The sequence below is a fragment of the Asterias rubens genome, chromosome 16, assembly GCF_902459465.1.
Source record: "Asterias rubens chromosome 16, eAstRub1.3, whole genome shotgun sequence".
Taxonomy (NCBI): domain Eukaryota; kingdom Metazoa; phylum Echinodermata; class Asteroidea; order Forcipulatida; family Asteriidae; genus Asterias; species Asterias rubens.
The window spans coordinates 12394100-12414439 of record NC_047077.1 but is presented as its reverse complement, the minus strand read 5'-3'; the positions used below and the strand labels follow the sequence as shown (position 1 = coordinate 12414439).

The window sequence follows — 20340 nt, the reverse complement described above, 5'->3', positions numbered from 1 at the left end:
ATAAATGGTCGGTGAGCCCTGTTTAGTTCAAGGATTTATCAATGCTTTGATTATAAGGAGTGACGGTGCTGTGTGTGTCAAGGACCGCCATGCAGTCATGTACTGTAACAACTCCTGGGTTTAGAATTGACCCGGATTATCGGTTGACCTGGATTCCCAGTAGCAAAGTAGCTAAGCACATTGAACAACTTTGTGCTTACCAGAACAGGGTTTCAAGCAAAAATACCATGTCACGTGTTCAATTTAGAACATTTGTGTCTTTTTGCGACGGAACATTCATATAAGAGAAATTTGAATGAGTCAAGTGTTCGGCCGGGCGAAGTGGCTATTAAATCCTAAATCTTAACAAACGTAAACATTCATACTAAAATATCCGACAACAGAAGCCCGGGTGTCTGTAAAATAAGCCCCCAAAAAATGGATCGATTTGAACAGAACCAAATGTTGGTTCCGTTCTGGTGTACTCTAATGAAATAAATGCTTCTGCCAGAGTTTATCTTATGCAGTCTGGCGACCACCTGACGGGGACATTAAGGCACTGGCCATAATTAATGTAGTATTCTCACTTTTGTATTCAGCATAATGCAGAAAATAACAAATCTGTGAAAACTCGAAGTTGCAAGATAAATTATTATGAAAAAAAACCTTCTTGAACAAATTGTGTGTGCTTTCAGATGCATAATACAAAACTTCAGCTGAAGTTTTATTTTTTTGAGTGAAAAAATACATCCTTTTCTTAAAAACTAAGCTAATTCAAACGCAACGGTTTCACACAAAGTTTACACTATCAACAGTTTTTCATTGGACGTTTGTGCTAACAATGTTTTAAGTAGTTTTACAAATAGCGTCTTGTGCCTTTAAGTTTAACTTTACAATATTTTAAGACATCGTCTGCTAAAACTATATGGTCATTAGGTACAACTGTGTATGAGTTTGACACAATTCCTATAATTATATATATATTAGCATATATTAATTTGTTGAGCTCCTAGTAATTGTGTGTGCTTTCAGATGCATAATACAAAACTTCAGCTGAAGTTTTATTTTTTTGAGTGAAAAAATACATCCTTTTCTTAAAAACTAAGCTAATTCAAACGCAACGGTTTCACACAAAGTTTACACTATCAACAGTTTTTCATTGGACGTTTGTGCTAACAATGTTTTAAGTAGTTTTACAAATAGCGTCTTGTGCCTTTAAGTTTAACTTTACAATATTTTAAGACATCGTCTGCTAAAACTATATGGTCATTAGGTACAACTGTGTATGAGTTTGACACAATTCCTATAATTATATATATATTAGCATATATTAATTTGTTGAGCTCCTAGTAATTGTGTGTGCTTTCAGATGCATAATACAAAACTTCAGCTGAAGTTTTATTTTTTTGAGTGAAAAAATACATCCTTTTCTTAAAAACTAAGCTAATTCAAACGCAACGGTTTCACACAAAGTTTACACTATCAACAGTTTTTCATTGGACGTTTGTGCTAACAATGTTTTAAGTAGTTTTACAAATAGCGTCTTGTGCCTTTAAGTTTAACTTTACAATATTTTAAGACATCGTCTGCTAAAACTATATGGTCATTAGGTACAACTGTGTATGAGTTTGACACAATTCCTATAATTATATATATATTAGCATATATTAATTTGTTGAGCTCCTAGTAATTGGGGTCCATTGATCAACAGAGGTCGTCAAAGTATTGTTTGGCATAAAGAAACATTAATCTTAAAGTCAAACAGAGATTTTCACGTGTATGTGAATTTTACATTAATGACATTTTGATCACTACAGAATATGAAATTTACATTTAGCCATAGTTAAGATAAGATAAGAACTTAATTATCATACACTGTGGAATTAAAACTAGCCTTGATTAAAACAGTAATAAACAGATATATTAAAATATTAATTAAGAGCAGTTCTGAGCATTCGACAGTGTGTACACTGCGAAATGACGAACAGAGGACATAATTTAAAAAAAGTTCAAATATAACAACAGTTATTTGCAATTTGTTTTCAACTTCTCTTTTTGCGATAGAAGCAGGGCTGCTGGGTCTATTTTTGATACATAAGGGCAAGGTCAACCTGCCTTAGAATATTATGAAAGTTCAATGCGTCAGGTGCATGATAGCATTTTCTCCATGATGATCACACCAAGACATGTAAAGGGTACACTTCAAATTTGATTTATTCATCTTGAAGGAGGTCGTTAGAGATGAACGCTATAAGCGAAAGCCAATTAACAGCCCCAACCAAATTCGAAAATCTGTTGATGTGTGTTTTCCCCTCAAGGACAAAGTTTCTCATGAGTACCAAATCTCATAACGGCAATACGGTAATAGGTTTGGTTTGAAGTTCTTAAACCTTTACGGTGTTTCTTCCTTTTGTTTCCTCTTTAGGACTTCCTTCAAGATGAATACATCACCTTTGAAGTGTTTCCTGACCCTCTTACTGGTAACAGAACTGACCATCACTACCACTGGTAACCAAGGTGAAAGGCATCTTGCAACGCGGTACAATCTCGGTGCAGAGTGCCAGTATATCCACTCTGAACTAAAGTACACATGCGCAGAGGGATCTGGTATCAGTGTTATTCCAGAGCCATGTTGTATACCACAAGTCCGACATTTTGAGATTGTTGGTAACACGATAGCGATCCTCAGAAAACGGGAGTTCAGTAGACACTTCTCAAACTTAAATACAATGGACCTGAGGGATAACATGATAAACCGTATCCACCAGGGTGCGTTCCATGGCATGACGAAACTGAAAACCTTGGACCTGAGTGAAAACGAGCTGACAACCCTGGATAATTGGAGTTTCAAGGGACTGACGTCACTTAAAACCCTAAATCTTGCCAATAACAAGATAACCAGTTTAAACCAGTTGGTTTTTAGTGGTCTACAAGGGCTAACGATGCTGAAACTCGACAACAACAGACTCAATGTTCTCGAGGAAGAGGTTTTCGAATCGCTGGGGAATCTTGTCGGCCTTCAGCTCAATGAGAATCAGATCAGTCACTTAGAAAGCGAAAGCTTTAGCGGACTTCGTCGACTTGAGACCCTGTCTTTGGCAAAGAATCGCATACAGGTTGTACCGGATATTCTGGATGAGATGCCATCGCTGAGAGAGTTGATTCTCAGCAATAATCCACTCGTATGCGACTGCCGAGTCATACCTCTGCGTAGGTGGTTGCTTACCTCCCGACACAACAACGGGCTGGATGATGGTGGGATCTTGTGTGCGTGGCCGCTGAGATTCAGGGGTAGGCATCTGTCCATGTTCAGTAGCAGGGCTCTGTGTCCACTGCCTCAACAACCACTCACATTGTCACCAAGGACTCGTTCCAGTATGACACAGAGACCCAGACCGGGCCAAGGGGTTTTCAACGCAGGTGACCGTTCCAGACCCGGGGAAGGAAGTTCCATACCCGGTGAAGAAGAACCGTACCATACCGTGAGCATGGATCAGTATCCAGCCGGGAAGACAACAGTGATCCCAACCGTCCCAACACACCGGCAGAAGGGATCCACCATCCCAAGTGTCGGCTTCCCAGCAACACTTACAGCACCAGCATCTGAGAAAACAGATTGGATGTTCTTCGACAACGTGCCGGATTCTCCAGACATTCTCCCTCCCCTTCCAACAAGTCAAATTTTTTTGCCACACAACCCAGCGATAACATTAACACCACAGTTGGGCGTTGGTTCAGGAGTGGCAACCCCGAATCCAAGACAGACTTTGCAACCTGGAGTGCCAGAGGGTAGACCTCCTGTAAATGAGCATCCACTGTTCCCAGGGAACGGTGCTGCACATCCATCAGGACCTGCTGTAGACGCACGCCCACATCACCCTTCTGCATCCCAGGGACCTCATCCGGGCAACCCAGTGGTACCTACATCTGTGTATCAGACAACAGGAAACCCAAATGTGACCTCGAATGACACCACCGGAACTACAATGTACCCAACTCTGCTTGATGTTGTACCTGGCAATTCAGATGCTACAATAACAATGCCACCGTCAGTAACCAGCAACAATTCCCATCAGTTCACAACAAGAGACGGTGGTTTGGGATCCGTTGATCCAATCAGTGGAGCTGGAGGCAGCTCTTCAAGTGCGGAATTACCTAACACCCCACCGATAACGTACGGCGTACCTGGTCAAAGTGTGGTGCTGCTTTGTGCTACCGATGAGCTGGTCTCAAAACCCCGCGTAAAATGGATGCGTCCTGACGGTGAGTTCATCACGGGCGTTAACAGCCGCTTCAGAGTCGATGAGGATGGATCACTATGGATTAAACCGGTACGGGAGAGCGATGTTGGGAGTTACCGATGCATCATCAGACACCGGGAGAGCTCTAGGGTCGTCCTAGTCCGCCTCAGGGCAGCTTGTCCGTGTTCACGCTCCGCATCAATGGATGAACAGTTCACGGAGGACTTGTTGTCTCCCGTGCCGTACCCGCTCCCGCCGTTCAAATGCTCCTGGACACCGTTGGTGATTGCGGTAGTGACCACCTTCCAAGGTACCATTGTTGCGTGCGCCATTTTGTTCTGCGTCTGGTATACTCGATGTTACCGTCGTCAAACCTTCAAGATTCGCATCGAGGACGCGGAGAAACGCGACAGCAAACGGCTACGGAATAGCGATATATCTGTTCTGAGACGCTGCTCGAACCCCACAATCTCAACCAGTCAGCTGTCATCAAGAACAACAAGCTACGATCAGGGATCTGCTCTTCAAGTAGACTGCAGCGCCCTCAACCCATCGTCTGACGAACGCACCAGCAACACTCTCAGCGACTATATGAACACATACGTCTGCCAACAGATGCGTCGACATCAGCTGCCGGTACCAGACTACGTTGACCTGGATCCGGACTCGAGGGATCTCGATGATACTTTATACTCCAGTCTCCAGCGGCGAGATTTTGGCAATCGTAGGCGGAGGTTCGTTACTGGGTGACAGTGTCAAGAACTGTCTTCGGACTTTGGATCGGTATTCCTCTTCTATGAGAAGACTGTGTCCCAACCTTGTTCCCAGTGGTGTACGATCTCTATGCGTCATTTTCTTTTCGTTCCCAGAATACATTGCTCGATCGTAAGAAACGTACATAGCCGGCGATTACTGCGCACTGCCTATGGTTGCGAGGCGCACTTTCGGTCGTCTGCAAAAAAAATTGTAGGTGAAAGGTGATTATGGACGGACATTGACCTAGGCTTGAGACCACTCTCTTGCGTAGTTTACGAGCCTCGAAGTTGGACGTCACATGTTCAGGCTACCAGACTTTAAGCATTTTAGTCTACATTAATAACCATATAGCCTTAGCATACATAAAGCTCATACGTGTCAGCATCGATGCAAGTCATGCGATCAGATTGTATTGACCATGAGTCAATTCAATACAGGGGCAAACAAAATAAGTACGGTTGATTAAATGGAAGCTGGCTCTTTCAAAACGATGGATTGCAATAGGCGTCAACGGCCGCCATCTTTGATGAATTGTGCACGCATGAAGAGCTGAGAGTCACTTGCAGTGCGTACACACGTGCACTTTTCCATTGTTTTGCACCAAAGATGGCGGTCGATGACGCGCATTGCAACCCATCTATAAGACAGTAAATTTATAATATTATTAACGTGCAATGAGGGTCATATAGTGAGTTGTTTACAAAAAACAGTGGCACCCCTGTATGACCATTTCACAAAAGTATTATACGATGATGTAGACGAAGTTTGATGTTACAATATGTCTCGCAGACGAAACTTAGTGATTATTGAAATGGAGCCAACATGACTGTGCATTTTCCTGACTTGTCGACACTGCGAGATAAAAATTTGTCTTGCAATTACTATACTTAAAGCAAGAACTGTGTGATAACAGCTGAACAAATTTGAAGGTGCGAAGGCTGCTATATCAATTCTTTGTAATAATTAGATTAAATCGATCGGTGCCTTTTACATAAATATTTATGAATTGGGATGTTAACCACTGAGAAAGGCGGGTTTTGACTACCATTTTCCAGTTGTTGCATATTAATATGTGCTTCTTTTGCATGCATGATTTGACATGGGTCTAGCTTTGCTAAAACGACTGACGGTACGTTGTATATCGAATGTTTAACAACCTTTTGACTGAACTATACTTTGAGTCAATATTGCTCAAACTAATAGATGTTAAATTTGCATCGGGGATAAAGAGCAATAATTTAGGTCTTTACCATAGAGCTTTTATATAGCTCTATGGTTTTTACCCATACACCCATGTGTGTAAGCACTGTATACACAGTACTTTCCCGAGTCCTGTGAAACAAAAATTTGACAAGCATATTACTCGGTGGGATTTGAACCCACCTGGCTACCGGGCAATCTCGGTAGTCTAGTTGGTAAGACACTACTCTGGAATTGCAAGGGTTATGGGTTCGAATCCCACCCGAGTAATATGCCTATGATATTTTTTCCACAGGACTCGGGAAAGTACTGAGTTTACAGTGCTAACAAACATCGGTGTATGGGTAAAAAAACAAAGTTAATGTGCTCAAACTGTTTACCAAAAATGACTGGTTTACTTAATATAAACTTGTTAACATATTACACCACTATAAAGCTTACACAGTACTTTCCCGAGTCCTGTGAAACAAAAATTTGACAAGCATATTACTCGGTGGGATTTGAACCCACCTGGCTACCGGGCAATCTCGGTAGTCTAGTTGGTAAGACACTACTCTGGAATTGCAAGGGTTATGGGTTCGAATCCCACCCGAGTAATATGCCTATGATATTTTTTCCACAGGACTCGGGAAAGTACTGAGTTTACAGTGCTAACAAACATCGGTGTATGGGTAAAAAAACAAAGTTAATGTGCTCAAACTGTTTACCAAAAATGACTGGTTTACTTAATATAAACTTGTTAACATATTACACCACTATAAAGCTTACATATATGCACAAAAGGGTTGCAATTCTAATCTTGAATGCCCTCACAAGATTTTGAGAAAGATATTGCGGCACTTTGTCGACTTTCATATCATTTTGTACTGTATCGCCCACCGTTGACCGATTTTCGGTGGCTCGAGTTAAAAGGGGTGACCTACAAATTAACTTCCCTTAAATGCCCTATACTCAGTGACTTAAATTGACTGTGAGCTGGGTTTGGAAATAAAATAGGTGGAAGGATATCCCACAATCTCACATTTCACTTAACTTTGAGGCGCACAAACTGTAGGAAGCAGCTGTAGCGTACAGCGGGCCCATCCGTTTTTGCCCAAACAGGGACCTAGAGGTGCGTATAGCCGTTTTTAAATTTACATAATTGTGTATTACCCTCACGCCTATGTGAAAAACACTGTGTAGAAAACCCATCCACACTTTTCCAGGAGAACTGTGAACAAATAAGTCCCATTGCATAACAATAATTCGGAGCTGGCTGCTAAGGTTGGAACCTGCCTCCGGCTATTATGCAAGCTCGGGTGGTCTGTAGTGAAACACCTGCCCAAGATTGACAAGGGCGTGGGTTCGAATCCAGATACGTGTGGATTTGTTTTCTAACAGGTCTGAGGAAAAACATACTTTACAGCAACAGTGCCAGTTCCGGTGCCCCCCCAAATATATTTATATAGGTTTTAAAGTTAGGACGATTTAGAATAACCGTTAATTTATGCTGACACGATGTAAACTGTATGAATAAGAAACAACATCAGTTTTATCATGATGAGAGTGTTTTGTATTATAATTAGTTGGAGTCGCAAGTGCAACAGTCCGTGAATTTCAATGATTTTTCTAATTTGAAGGAAAATGCGGGCATGCTTGTGAAATACTGATATTATTTTACTGTAGTCCCTGTTCTGAAATGTAGTTGTTCATGGGCCGAATCTGTAAGTGAAATAACTTGATGGTGGTGAAACACTATTAGGCAGTTGGTTTATGTTTTCTTTTTTGTAAACAATATAAAATGCAAATTTACTCTTCCGACCAGTTTGGATCAAATAAGAAAAGATAGTGAAAAGTGAAAACAAAAACCACATAAAAACACACTATGGAAAAAAAATAAAGTAAAATAAATAATAACAAAAACAATAAATAAATGCATACAAAATAAATGAAATGAGACAACAAAGTCGGCCTAAAATAGGCCTCCCGTTAAAAAATAAAATCAGATTCGAGCTGTTGAATTTGACGTGACATAAAAGGAAGTTTGATAAATTATCACATTAATTGTTTTCCCCCTCTGAGCGGGCATCGATAATTCGAGGGAATTCAATTGCTTAAACATTTTGTAGCAGCGAAACAGTCCTGAAATAAAGGAAACCTTTCAGTTGGTACAAAAAGTCCCATGCTAGAAAATAATTATTGTGATAAAACTAGCACATGTACGTTCATTACAAAAACGCGGGATGCGCAACAGAATATAATGTTATATATTAAAATCATAATTCGTTGAAATACTTATCATAGCCTAACCCACTTAAAGACACTTTTGGTAATTGTCAAAGACCAGTCTTCTTACTTGGTGTATCTCAACATATGCACGAATAACAAACCTGTAAAAATGTGAACTCATATGGAAGTCGAAGCTGCGAGATAATAATGGAAGTAAAAACAACACTTGCCATCACACGAAGTTGTGTGCTTTCAGATGCTTGATTTCGGGACCAATCTAATTCTGAGGTCTCGAAATCAAATTCGTGGAAAATTACTTCTTTCTCGAAAACTACGTCACTTCCGAGGGAGCCGTTTCTTACACTGTGTTATACTATCAACAGCTCTCCATTACACCTTACCAAGTAAGTTTTGATGCTAACAATAGTATTTCGTGTAATTACCAATAGTGTCCACTGCCTTTAAGGGAAGCTGTCATTTAATGAAACTATATAAGCAGAAGACGACACCTTGAATGGCGGTTCACACAGACTATGATTAACAATATTGTTCTTATTTATGACCATGAGAATTTCAACTTATGATCTTGTCATAGCACGCGATCCTTGTTAGGCGCACGTACACCCATGTGGGTGTGTTAGGGGGTACGAGAGATGAAGCCTAATTTAAAGGCACGTTGGTTGTCAAAGACCAGTCTTCTCACTTGGTTTATCGCAACATAATTATGCATAAAATAACAAGCCTGTACAAATTTCAGCTCATCGAAGTTTCAAGAAATACGAAAGAAAAAAAAAACCTTGTACAAATTAAATTTGTGTGTTTTCATGTAGAAATAAAAGGCTTCAGCTGAAAATATCTCTTTCTAAAAAATACGTTACATCAGAGTGAGTTGTTTCTCACAATGTGTTATACTATCAGCAGCTAACTCTCCATTGCTCGTTACCAAGTATTCTTTGAGTAGTTACCAAACGTTAACACTCGTGCCTTTTGAAGCTGGCAAAAATAGTCGTGTTCATGTTTTTGTGTGATCAACCATAATACATACAAATAATAGTGTGTGAAAGTTTGGTTTATTGAGTTGTGTTATGGGAGAAAATATTTAAAATATTCAGCAATTAATCACATTGTCCCATAATCTTTGGTTAATATAACAATGAAAATCAGCTGTTGTGCTTTTTTTTAATTTTTTTTTTATCGCATATTTTTCGCAAATACAACTTCATTTCAAAGTGAAACATTTCACCGAAAATTGGTTGTAGTCAATTAAATTCATAACATAAGTTTCTGGCTAAAATAATTAACCCATGACTCTTCAACCATGGAGGTGCTTCAACCCTGTATAATCAATAACACATTTTAAAGAAGTTCCTGTCGGCGTTTGGGCGTTGTGACGTCATATTAATGTCCAACCCAATATCAATCACGTACCCAAGAATGAGCGCAACCCCGCAAACTTTGCTTTGCCGTTAACTTAATGAGAGGGGACGACCAATACCCGATGAATATACTTAACTAGGCTGTACCCATTTTGTTGTTGCCTCGAATCGCGTCAGCTGTTCCGTTGAGTGATTGGTTAATCTCCGGTTGACGTCATCAGCTATCACCCCAGCCCTGTTATCACTCAACGGTCCATTGCGTGTAATGAAGGAACCGGTTTTGGGAATCCCCCTGGGGACGCCATAAATAGCTCGTGACGTAATCAGACCGGGATAGTGGTTTTCCAGGGAGTACTCGAGTATATTGACAAGCTTTTCAACTTACTACTGTCAGAAAACATGCAATCATATTTCCCCCAAATGGATTTGTGATTGTGTGATATATCTGGTATGTTTGATCATAATAATAAGTAATTGGTCTTTGCTCAATGGTTTTATGACATTGTGGTTTTGAGAAAGAGGTAATTTCTCACTCAAACAAGAAGGCTTCAGCCTTTTATTAGGCATCTGAAAGCACACAAATTTGTACAACAAGGTTTTTTTCTTCTTTCATTATTCTCCTGCAACTACAATAATAATGTTCACAGATTTGTCATTTTCTTCAATGTTGGGACACACCAACTAGGAATACTGGTCTTGGATAATAATTGATGACAAATAAAGGTGTCAAGTGACACAAATAAATAAATGAAAGAACAAATAAAGCACAAAACTACAGCCACACTTTTTTTTTACAAAGTTATTTATTACTATTGCTACTTTTTGTAATGAGCTGAAAAAACGAATATTTTCAAGTCATCTACCATCAGTCTCATACTGAAAATAAACGCATTTATTTTTATTCATGCAATATTTCCTATGCAGACTGAAAGAACTACGGTATAAAAATCACACAAATAAAAAAAAATAGCAAACACATTACAAGTAAAGATACAAATATTATAGTTAAATAGTGAGGACGGAACGTGCAAGGGATAACGTTTATAATTGCAAAAAATGTACATATAATATTTAATTAAAAAATGTTGAAGAAAAAACCTTATTCTACAAGTTTTGCATTAATGGAAACCCAATCATGGTTTGGAAAATACCTACTATTATTAACTTCAACGTATGGGGAGTGCATAACCTTAAGATTACAAATTTATGTGATGGAGATTTTCACATAACCTGTGAAAATTTGAGCTCAATTGGTCGTCAAAGTTGCGAGATATGAAGGAAATAAAAAACATCCTTGCCACACAAAGTTGTGTGCTTTCAGATGCTTGATTTCGAGACCTCAATTTCTAAACTTGAGGTCTCGAAATCAAATTCGTGAAAATCAGAGGGAGCCGTTTCTCACAATGTTTTATACTATCAACCTCTCCCCGTTGCTTATTACCAAGTGAGGTTTTATGCTAAGAATTATTCTGAGTAATTACCAATAGTGTCAACTGCCTTTAACTCCTACTCACAAATTAGACAGAAAACTGCTGAGTATTGCATAAAAATAGTAAACTGATGGAAAAAATTACAAGTTTAAAGACTAATAAATTTTTTTGAGAGAGAGTGAGCATTTGGACCAACTTTCCTTTTCTTTTATAAGCAGAGAAACAAACCTAAACGGCAAACTCTACAGTGTACCTGCCTAAGCAAAGGTACTGCCTTTTTATGTTATTTTATTTAAAAAAAGTAGTTTTGTTGATTTTATAAACAAAATATTGTGACAACTATTTGGTGTTAGCGACTTTGGAACAAAACACAAAAATGTATTAATTGGTTGGCACAAATCTGCCTTTTGTATTAAAACAATAACAACTCTACAACCCCGACTCTAATGTCCACTGCGTGTCTTATATTTGACCACACTTTGCATAAATGTAAACATTGTCACACCCATTTCAGATAGGCGTGCAGAACTAAATAGATTCGGAGCGACTCTAGGTCGACCCAAATAAATTTTGGTTTCAGACAGACAAACTTAACATAACATTTACATTGTCTCGGCTCGTCACAAGATCAGCGTCTGAAACTAAGGAGCTCCAGAGTTATCCAGATTGACTTCATCAGCTAATCCTTTGACTTCTAGCGCATCCAGTCGCTCCTAACTGATTTGAATGTCGAACCTTTCATGTACTTAATCCAGAATTTGGTTTGGGGCAACTCTAGAGCGCCTGTCTGAAACGGGTTTTACTTTAGTATTTCCAGTGCTACTCTGATTGATAAGGACATCTATTACAGTTGAATTAAAACGGAATTGATGTTTATAAATATTTGGGGAAGTCCCTTAATAATGTAGCTGTGTGTAGTAAGCTAAGATTCTTATTAAGACTGCTTATTTTTGTAAAATAAAGTTTTAAACATAGAGCTATAGTTAACAGATTCACTTAGCAGGAGGGGCAGTCAAGTTGATTAATTGGGAAAGTCCACCGCTAATAATGTAGCTGTGTGTAGATAGGTAAGATTTCCAGCTAATTAATGTTTCATAACCTTTTTAAACATAAGCCTCCGATTACTAGATTGGCTTAGCGTGAGGGGCAGTCAAGCTGTTTGCATGAACATTCCGTCACAATATCCACCGGCAGTGTCACTGTTTCTCCGTCCTCGCACATAAGCTCATAGTGGTCCACCTCGAACGCTTTGGGTCGACAGCACCCGCAGGAGCTATTCCAGAACTCGTTGCCATCGCTATCGAAACCACCGAAGGATGCGTGAGACTCACAGCGTCCTTGACATTGAGGGAGGAAGACCGGAGTAGGGGTTGAGCAGCCGTCTTTGCTGATGGTGATTGCATCCTCGGACATGATCGGTGAACATTTCTCGATGATATGAGATGGTGCAGCTGTGAGAAGGAAAGTTTAAGAAATAATCAGTCGAATGGTCACGCACACCAAATTCATGTTCTGGTGGCTGAGGCATGGGAGCATGGATTTGAAACCCGGTCATGACACCTGTGTCCTTGAGCAAAACCTTTACAACAACTTCTTCATGAGTTTCTTTTTGACTGATTTGTTATTGTTCATAAAACATGTGGAGAGCTTTTCAGTGTAAGAAAGTGCGCACTTGATGGATACTTACTTGTTATGACAACCTCTGGTGACGTCGATTCCACCGTAGTGACGACAGGCTCCGGCGTCGTGACGCATCCATTACTCACGCTCTTACAACACTTCACTCGAATGGAGTAATCAAAACAAAATGGTGGCAAGCCTGTCTGGTCGGCATGGAGACAGATGAGTCCCTCATCGGGGGTACAAACCAATTTCTGATGCGTCATGTTTGCGTGTAAGTTGTGGTCACTCTTGAGGGCGCACAGTATCTCTGTAGGCTCCTCACAGATATCGTAGTTATCGCGGAATGTCGAGATCAGTTCAAACTCTCCGATTGGGCCAACTTTGAATTCGTCGTCATCGAGCCATGGGCTCCATTCACAGACCTCTGTGTAGGTCGGCTTGCAAGCTGATGATAAAGATAAACACATCAATAAATAATGAATCTAAGTGACTAGCAAGACATGACAACTATAAGCATTATACATTTAAATTTTTGCCATTGTTTATTAGAAAAACCAACCCCTCTCCCCTCGCTTTTTCAGCGACAAGTTAACAAGTTATATCTCTTACGTGTTGTTGGTGCTTGGGTGGATGGGAGGGGACGTGTTGTGGGTTTCTTTGTAGTTGACTCCGCTTGGGAAGTGGTAGGCTCCTCAGCTATATATAGAAACAAGACATACATTTGGATTGAATATGGGTGATTGTCATAATAACATCATGTGCATTTCTACTTCTAGTTAATAAGCTGTGTTTCTGTGTAATGATATGTATTTTTTAATATTTTATATAATTATTGAGAGACGACGTCATGTAATTTCTAGTTTTGGATTCAATAAAGTTGTTGTAATCAGCACTGTGATGTTATTGAATTCTAAAACATAGTATTCAAACTCCCTCTAGCTAGATTAAAGATTAAGATTAAAAACATTTATTGTCATGATCAATTAGTAAAGGAGACCACAATACATACAAGAAAGGTATAGCAAAAATAGACACCAAGAATAAATTACAATTTACAGATATATACAAAATACAAAGATATAAAGATATGTGGAGCATGTTAAAAGTACAACATTTATAATAAGAGAAACAGGCAGTCTCGGATGGTCAAGTTGGTATGAAACAGCTCTAGAATTAGAAAGGTCATGGGTTCGAATCCAACCCGAGTAATATGCCTGTGATTTCTTTCACAGAACTCTGGAAAGAACTGAGTATACAGGGCAAACACCCATCGGTGTGTTCATGGTATATGGGTAAACCCCTGGGCCCAATTTCATAGAGCTGCTAAGCACAAACATTTGCTAAACATGAAATTTCTTCCTTGATAAAAACAGGATTACCAACCAAATTTCCGTTTGTTGCATGTTACTTTCTTACTGGTATACAGCTGTTGTTTGCTTGCCCTGAAAATCACGTGGAAATTTGGTTGGCATTCTTGTTTATATCAAGGGAGAAATTTCATGCCTATCAAATTGTTGTGCTCTGCAGCGCTGTGAAGTTGGGCCTTGAATGAATATTCTTTATCCCCCGAGGCAAATTTAACATCTTGTTATACCTGTAGTAACTTCATTTTCAGTGGTTGACTCACCAGTTGTTGATTCCTGAGGGAGTGTGGACTCAGAAAGAGTAGTTGATTCTTGAATTTCAGTGACCGTCCGCGTGGTTGACTCAGCTATTCTTCTTGTGGTGCTGGAAACCGGTTCTGTGGTCGGTTGAACCGTCGTGGGCGACACAGGTTTTGTGGTGTACACCGGCTCTGTTGTGAGAACAGGCTTTATCGTCGGAACGGCCGTTGTAGGCTGTGGTTTGGTTGTGGGTTTAGTCGTTGATTCAGCGGCGATAGTGGTGACCGGAGAACAGGGTACCGTCACGTCATGGCAACACTGTACACGGATCATGTAGTCGAAGCAAAATGGCGGGAAATCTGTCTGTTCCGAATGGAGGCATACCAGACCTTCTGTGACGTCGCAGGTCACTTCCTAGAGATTGCAAAGAGAGAAATAAGGAGCGTAAAAAACTTAAATCACAAAACTTAATGTACAGGACAAACAAACAAAGCAAAATCTACCTATACGATCTATGCAGGGCGGAGCAAGAACTTAGGTAAATCATAATTCAAAACTCATAGATGGGATGAAAAGAGGAGAGGCAATAGAATTTACATAAATATGGTTTCGTTTTTATTCTTGCCAATCCTGTATTACACCTTTAAAAGGAAGGTACTGGTGTACTTTTGTTAATCACGATTAAAATAACGGCACTAAAACATTACTTGGCTAGAAGTAAATCAGCTTAAAAAGCATTGAGATTAAAAGCATTTTAGGAATTATTCCACTTTGAAGTGATGTAAACAATTTGTGTGAGTTTTATTCAACACATTTCTCAAACACAACAGTACTTTAAGGAAGTAATACTTTAAGGGAAGCTTTCTTACATCAATATCTTGAAACCAGGTAAAGTGTAAAGTAAATCTGTGGACATTTGTGTTTGTGTCGTACAGAAAGTATGCACATAAATGTAATCCCTTTAATACTGTGGTTTTTACTACATGTGTTTTGATTCAACATATATTATATCTGTTTACTTGTACTTTTGTCATATTTTTTGATCTTATTTTTGACCCTTTAATGACTTTTCTATTTGTGGTTTAATGATAGTTGTTATTAATGGAAAGCACCTGGGAACATTTTTAATGGATTTTGATAAAAGGGTTTTACTATCATTATTACTAATATTATTATTATTAATAGTTTTATGGACTTTAGTTTTATGGCCTTACCTGACCGGTCTCATTGGAGTGAACTCCTGGCCGACTCTTCAAGACGCATTCTATCTTACTCGGCATGTCACAGATGTCATAATCCTCACGGTATGTTGAGATCAGCTCAAACTCTCCCATTGGTCCAACCTTGATGTCATCATCCAGCCACGGTGACCAATCACAAATGGTCTCCACAGTCTCAATACATTCTGGTGAAAAGAAGTGAAAAATCAATGGTTGCTGATTTTGCAAGGTTTTGGATTTGCTATTGTTTACACAGTTGTGCGGTTTTAATAGCGTTTGAGTGCAAGCTCCTTTTTTTAAGCGATAGTTATATTTTTAGTGTTGTCAGGGGTCTTGTTATACTTTGGTACAACTTTGACAGCCCCAGTACAAATTGAAATCATTGTGTATATGTTTGAATATTTATAATAAAATAAATATAAAATGTTAGGGCCTTTTTTTCCCTTTCTATACAAAATGGTCACCCGACATATTTTTTAAGATGACCGGCTGGGCTATTTTTCAAAAGTTGATGTTTTTGTCTGAGAGAAGTAATTTGGCATTAAAGGCAGTGGACACTATTGGTAATTACTCAAAATAACTATTAGCAAAAAACTTACTTGGTAACGAGTAATGGGGAGAGGTTGGTAGTATAAAACATTGTGAGAAACGGCTCCCTCTGAAGTGGAGTAGTTTTCAAGAAAGAAGTATTTTTCCACGAATTTGATTTCGAGACCTCAAGTTTAGAATTTGAGGTCTCGAAATCAAGCATCTGAAAGCACACAAATTCGTGTGACAAGGGTGTTTTTTTCTTTCATAGTTATCTCGCAACTCCGACGACCAATCGAGCTCAAATTTTCACAGGTTTGTTATTTTATGCATATGTTGAGATACAGCAGGTGAGAAGACTGGCCTATTTACCAATAGTGTCCACTGGCTTTAAAGCTTGCTAAAAATCAGAGGCTAGAGACAAGCTGTTTAGTTACCCGTAGTAGTGGACTGCAAGGTAGTGCTCTCCGCTGTCGTAGACTCCGGAGGCGTGGTCATTCTCTTAGTGGTAGGCAAGGGAGCTTCCGTACTACCACAAGGAATAAACACACTCTCACAGCACTCAAACCGCACGCTGTAGTCATAACACTCAAACGGCTGAATCTGTCCGTTGTTGAAATCTTGACAGACGAGACCAATATTCGGGAGACAGATGAGATCCTGACCGACCTCGCCGGCGCTGATGCTGTGGTTGGAGCTCAGCACGCACTCAATGTTTTCTGGGCTCTCGCAGATTTCTCCCGGATGGGCGTCTTGGAGGTCTCTGATGAGCTCGAACTCCCCGTGTACGCTGTCACTGTCATCGTAGAATGGGGTCCATTCGCAGCGGTATTCATGATGCGGGACACACACTGTTTGAAAGGATAATAATTGGGCATTCAATGAGAAAAATGAATCTCAACTTACACTGTTTGGCGTTCAAATTAATCAAGAAATCACAGGTAATTTAAATGATGTTGTTCACAAGGAAACAAGAAATGCAGTGTCTAGATGTTGATTTACTAATGTTAGTCTTTAGAAGCTACAACTGTACAATGTATATGAATCAAATGGATATGTGATATAATTTTTTTTGTTACAGATAATTATGACTGATATTATTATTTAGAAAAAATGAGATGTCATTAAAGGCGCTTGACACATTTGGTAATTGTCAAAGTATTGTCACAGCAAATTCTTTTTTTTTTATTGTATTCTCACTCGGTGTATCCTTACATAATATGCATGAAACAATAAGTATTTGATGGGTTTTGCACAATGGTCATCCAGGTTGTAAGAGAATAATAAAAGAAAACACCCTTGTTGCACAAATTAGTGAACTCTCATAGATGTCTAATAAAAGGGTTCAGGCCTGAAGTTTGTTAATATTTAAGTAAGAAATTATCTCTTTTTAAAAAACTAGGTTACTCTAGAGGAAGTCGTTTCTCACAGTATTTTACACAATCACCAGCCTTCCTTTGCTCCTACAAAGTACATGTAAGATTTTATGCTAATTTTATTTTGGGAGTAACTACCAATAGTGCCCGCCAATGCCTTTAAGGGAATAACTGATGTACTTTTGACTTTACACTTCAATGTAAATACTTGCCTGTGGTCTGTTGAACTTCCGTTGTAGATGGGACGGTAGTTGTTGGTGGGACAGTGGTGGTCTCCTGCTCAAGGGTGGTAGATTCCATCGTTGTGCTCTCAGCCGGAAGAGTTGACAACTCTGTCGTACTCTCTTCCGGTACGGTTGACGCAATTGTCGTGGAAGGAGACTCAGTGGAACCGCAGACTACCCGCTTCTGTTGGCAGCATTGGATGCGTATCGCGTAATCGAGACATACTTGAGCTTCAGAGTTGTAACACGTCAAACCCAGGTGCGTAGAGCAAAGAACATCCTGCGTGGTCATGTTGTAGGAGATGCTGTGATCTCTGGCGAGGACACACTCGATAGCTTCCGGGATTTGGCAGACGTCGTCGTAGAGACCGGAGTTGACGAAGTCTTGGATCAGCTCGAATTCGTAACTTGGATTGAGTGTTACGCCGCTTACGTCGTCATCAAGATACTGACTCCACTGGCAGGTCTTGTGGACCCCAGGGACACATTCTGCAAGGAAACCAACATTTAGGAGTTTATTAAGTAGACATTATGAAAAATGTGAGTATTTTAAAGGGGTAGATTGATAAGTTTGTGGTATTGACTAAGCCTGGGTGACTAGCTTGACTAGTGTCAACGTTGCAACTGTTGATTGCTAAGTTGAGTCGCGAGTACCATTTTTCGACTACTTGGTTAATTGTGTTGCCGAATCATGATACAAAATTAGTCGAGACTACCTACTTGGTGAACCAATCGAGTCTCTCACGACTAATCACAACAACATAATTTAGTTACATTACACAATCAGACATCAGTGAGACAATCCCTCAATCCTTTTAGCGTGAATTTTACTATATTCTACTATATTTACTGAAATAAAATTAAACATAGTAGCGACTAGTGAAAAAGTCGTGACTATTTGAGAACAACTAGTTGAGTAAAACTAAAATTGACTAGTAGCCCAGGCCTAGTACTGAAACTTTCACCAAGATAGGGTTTTCAACTTACCGGTTGTTCCGGGCAAAAGTTCCGTTGTGCTTTCGATGACTTCCGCAGTGGTCGGTGATTCCGTTGTTGATTCTACGGTAGTTGCTTCATCAGGAGTGCTTTCTGCTGTTGTGTACTCTACCGTTGTGACCCCGGTTGTTGACGCCTGAGTGGATTCTATCGTGGTGACCTCTTGTGTTGATTCAGCAGTAGTGGATTCTGGGGGAGTTGATTCGACAGTTGTGGACTCTGGCGGGGTAGACTCCACAGTTGTTGATTCTGGTGGAGTGGATTCCACAGTTGTTGATCTAGGTGGAGTTGACTTGATTGTTGTGGGTTCAGTTGGTGGAAGTGTTGTGGTTAACTTTGTAGTTGATGGTGGAGTGGATTCAACAGTTGTGGACTCTGGCTGAGTAGACTCAACTGTTGTGGACTCTGGCGGAGTGGACTCGACTGTTGTTGATTCTGGTGGAGTGGACTCGACAGTTGTTGATCTAGGTGGAGTTGACTTGATTGTTGTGGGTTCAGTTGGTGGAAGTGTTGTGGTTAACTTTGTAGTTGATGGTGAAGTGGATTCAACAGTTGTGGACTCTGGCTGAGTAGACTCAACTGTTGTAGACTCTGGCGGAGTGGACTCGACTGTTGTTGATTCTGGTGGAGTGGACTCGACAGTTGTAGGTTGTGGAGGAGTAGATTTTACTGTTGTTGGTTCAGGTTTTGTAGTGGGTGGTAGGGTGGATTTAACAGTAGTTGACTCCGGTTGGGTGGACTCGACAGTTGTTGACTCTGGTGGGGTTGACTCAACAGTTGTGGATTCCGGAACTGGTCGTGTTGTGGATGTTTTACGAGTTGTAGATTCAACGACTGTAGTTGCTGGAGGTTGAGTAGACTCAACTGTTGTGGACTCTGGTTGGGTGGATTCAACTGTAGTGGATTCTGGTGGAGTGGACTCCACAGTTGTTGACTCTGGTGGAGTGGATTCCACAGTTGTTGATCTAGGTGGAGTGGACTTGACTGTTGTGGGTTCAGTTGGTGGAAGTGTTGTGGTTGTTGGTATGGTGGATTTCACAGTCGTTGATTCTGGGGGAGTTGATTCAACTGTTGTTGATTCTGGCGGTGTGGACTCAACAGTTGTGGATTCCTTCGGAGGGGTGGGTGTGGTTGTTGGTGGAAGTGTTGTGGTTAACATTGTAGTTGGTGGTTGGGTGGATTTCACAGTCGTTGACTCAGGTGAAGTCGACTCAACAGTTGTGGACTCTGGTTGAGTGGATTCAACAGTCGTTGATTCTGGTACAGTAGACTCAACCGTTGTGGACTCTGGCGGAGACGTTGTGTACTTAGCTTCTTGAGTTGTTGGCGGTGGAGTAGTTGTAACTGTTGTTGATTCTGGTGGTGGTTGAGTCGTTGACTCTTTAGGAGTGGTTGCCTTAGTTGTGGGTTCTGGCTGAGTCGTTGGAACAGTAGTTGTTCTTACAGGCGTTGTAGGAATAACAGTAGCTACGGGTAAAACATGAAAACCTTTTGGTTAGTATGAAACTTTGGAATTAAAAAAGGATTTATGATCAAGATTTTGTAGAAGTAATCGAAGAAGAGGAGTTACCCTTTTCTT

The 20340-nt window shown here is 40.1% G+C and overlaps 1 protein-coding gene across 1 annotated transcript in view; it reads right to left on the bottom strand.

Annotated features, from left to right (window-relative positions):
* Positions 1-11380: 11380 nt before the first annotated feature.
* LOC117300897 (mucin-5AC-like) overlaps positions 11381-20340 on the bottom strand; it is a 29406-nt gene continuing 20446 nt past the window's right edge. Inside the window, exons 25-32 of the mRNA XM_033784758.1 lie at positions 18753-20228; positions 17754-18254; positions 16603-17016; positions 15632-15822; positions 14408-14831; positions 13423-13509; positions 12878-13258; positions 11381-12641 (exon numbers count right to left, since the gene is read on the bottom strand). Of these exons, the coding sequence (XP_033640649.1) occupies positions 12325-12641; positions 12878-13258; positions 13423-13509; positions 14408-14831; positions 15632-15822; positions 16603-17016; positions 17754-18254; positions 18753-20228 (3791 nt within the window). The 3' untranslated portion in view covers positions 11381-12324. The remainder of the gene's footprint in view (positions 12642-12877; positions 13259-13422; positions 13510-14407; positions 14832-15631; positions 15823-16602; positions 17017-17753; positions 18255-18752; positions 20229-20340) is intronic.